Source organism: Olea europaea, unplaced genomic scaffold (genome assembly GCF_002742605.1).
Source record: "Olea europaea var. sylvestris unplaced genomic scaffold, O_europaea_v1 scaffold20334, whole genome shotgun sequence".
NCBI lineage: Eukaryota > Viridiplantae > Streptophyta > Magnoliopsida > Lamiales > Oleaceae > Olea > Olea europaea.
Genome location: NW_019238235.1, coordinates 1 through 1,937, shown reverse-complemented (window position 1 = coordinate 1,937; position 1,937 = coordinate 1). Strand labels below are relative to the sequence as shown.

The window sequence follows — 1,937 nt, the reverse complement described above, 5'->3', positions numbered from 1 at the left end:
CACCACCCAAGAGCTCACCACCACCTCCAGTTTACTCCCCACCGCCGCCTATACAGTCACCTCCCCCACCGCCCAAGAGCTCACCACCACCCGAGAGTTCACCACCACCTCCAGTTGTCTCCCCACCACCGCCCGTCCACTCACCTCCTCCACCACTTCCAGTTTTCTCCCCACCACCGCCTGTACAGTCACCTCCCCCACCACCCAAGATCTCGCCACCACCTCCAGTTTTGTCCCCACCACCGCCTGTCCACTCACCTCCCCCACCACCCAAGAGCTCACCGCCATCACCAGTGTTATCCCCACCACCGCCAGCACAGTCACCTCCACCATCACCTCCAGCTCTCTCTCCACCACCGCCTGTTCACTCACCACCACCACCAGTATCATCTCCTCCACCACCAGCTCCATCACAATCACCACCTCCGGCTGACGACTTCATCCTCCCTCCAATCTTGGGCTTCCAATATGCATCACCACCACCGCCTTTTTTCCCGGGTTACTAAGGAGTAAGCCATTATCGTTTTTGTATATTTTGTCACCCGCACCAATCTTAAAAACCACTAAAGCAACACACTTTGTTAAGATTGTACGTTAAATATACGACCCCAATCAGTTTGTATTGCAATTCACATCAATAAAAATAAATAAAAAATCATTACCAGTCTGATTTCGGGTTGTCCTAATAGTCAATTAATATGTTTCTGCATTCAATAAATAAATAAATATTTATGGCTAAATTTTATTTTATTCCAATTTCAATCATTTTTAACTCTTGTTTGTCTCCCTTTAAAATAAAATTCTTTAATTCTCATATTCATTTTTAACTATACATTCACACAATAAAATATTTTGTACGTAAATAAAAAAAATTCTCCATTTTTAATCACACATTCTCAAAAAAATTATTTTATCAATAATGGCTATCAAACAAGGTTTAAATTCAAATTTTACTATTTTCCGTTGAATTGTTTGATGGCATGGACGTTAATGTCTGAGACTGCTGAATAAGGTTCGGTTAAAAATTTAGCCTGTGTTTAAACATTAATTCCAATCAAATATTTATAATAATTACTAGTCTTATGTCCGTACAATGTACGGATTGTGTTATTTTTAAGATAATATTAGCATGTCAAATGTTAAAGATTTACGAAAGACGTATGAGATGAAGATTGATTAGATTAGAAGGACTGTAGGAAGATTCAACCAATTTTTATTTTGTTTTAATGGTCTTGTGTTAATTTTCAATTAGAAGTTTTTCCATACTGATGTTGGAATGATAAACAAAGTGAGTTGTGAATTTGGTTGTGTTATTTGTATCTGTTTCACCTTAAAATTCTATTTCAAATTTTGATAGTGGCTCCTTTTGTTATTCCTCCCATAGCTCTACATGTGAGAAGGAATTATTGCATAGCAACCCATAGAAAATTTAATTTCTTTCTCATTTGGATTGTTTTGTGTAATTTAGAAGATTATTCTTTATAATTCAAGATGAACATCAAGGTGAACACATAGCTTCAACACCTTCATGATTCTCCATTAATCGATTACGTATAAGATATCCAGATGAGTGTGAGTCGACACTAATTGTTCTTGTTATAGCGGAGCTTCGTGAATCCCAATTGTGCAACAAAACATTTAGCAACCGTCTATAGATTCATTATCCCTTACTTGGAGTCGTGTCTCATGGCCCCAGTGCATCAATTTATGATGATCCAAAATAATCATCCAAAACAAAAGGCATACACACAGTTATAAGAGCTCTAAGTTTATACATAAGACTCAGTAGGTCAAAAAGCAATTGGCATTTCTTACGGATAGAAGAAAAAAATTACTCTAATGGAAGAGAAATCGCCTAATACCAAACAATTAAATTCAAAAACCTGTACCAATTTTGATAATGGTAAAGTCTCCAATGAATCTTCATCACTCTGATT

The 1,937-nt window shown here is 37.7% G+C and overlaps 1 protein-coding gene across 1 annotated transcript; it reads left to right on the top strand.

Annotated features, from left to right (window-relative positions):
• Positions 1-5: 5 nt before the first annotated feature.
• On the top strand, positions 6-664 carry LOC111379790 (pollen-specific leucine-rich repeat extensin-like protein 3; the record flags this gene model as incomplete). Its single annotated transcript, XM_023003229.1, has 2 exons — positions 6-227; positions 321-664. Coding segments are annotated over 2 exons (408 nt in total), but the record flags the coding sequence as incomplete, so codon positions are not given.
• Between the last annotated feature and the right edge of the window lie 1,273 nt (positions 665-1,937).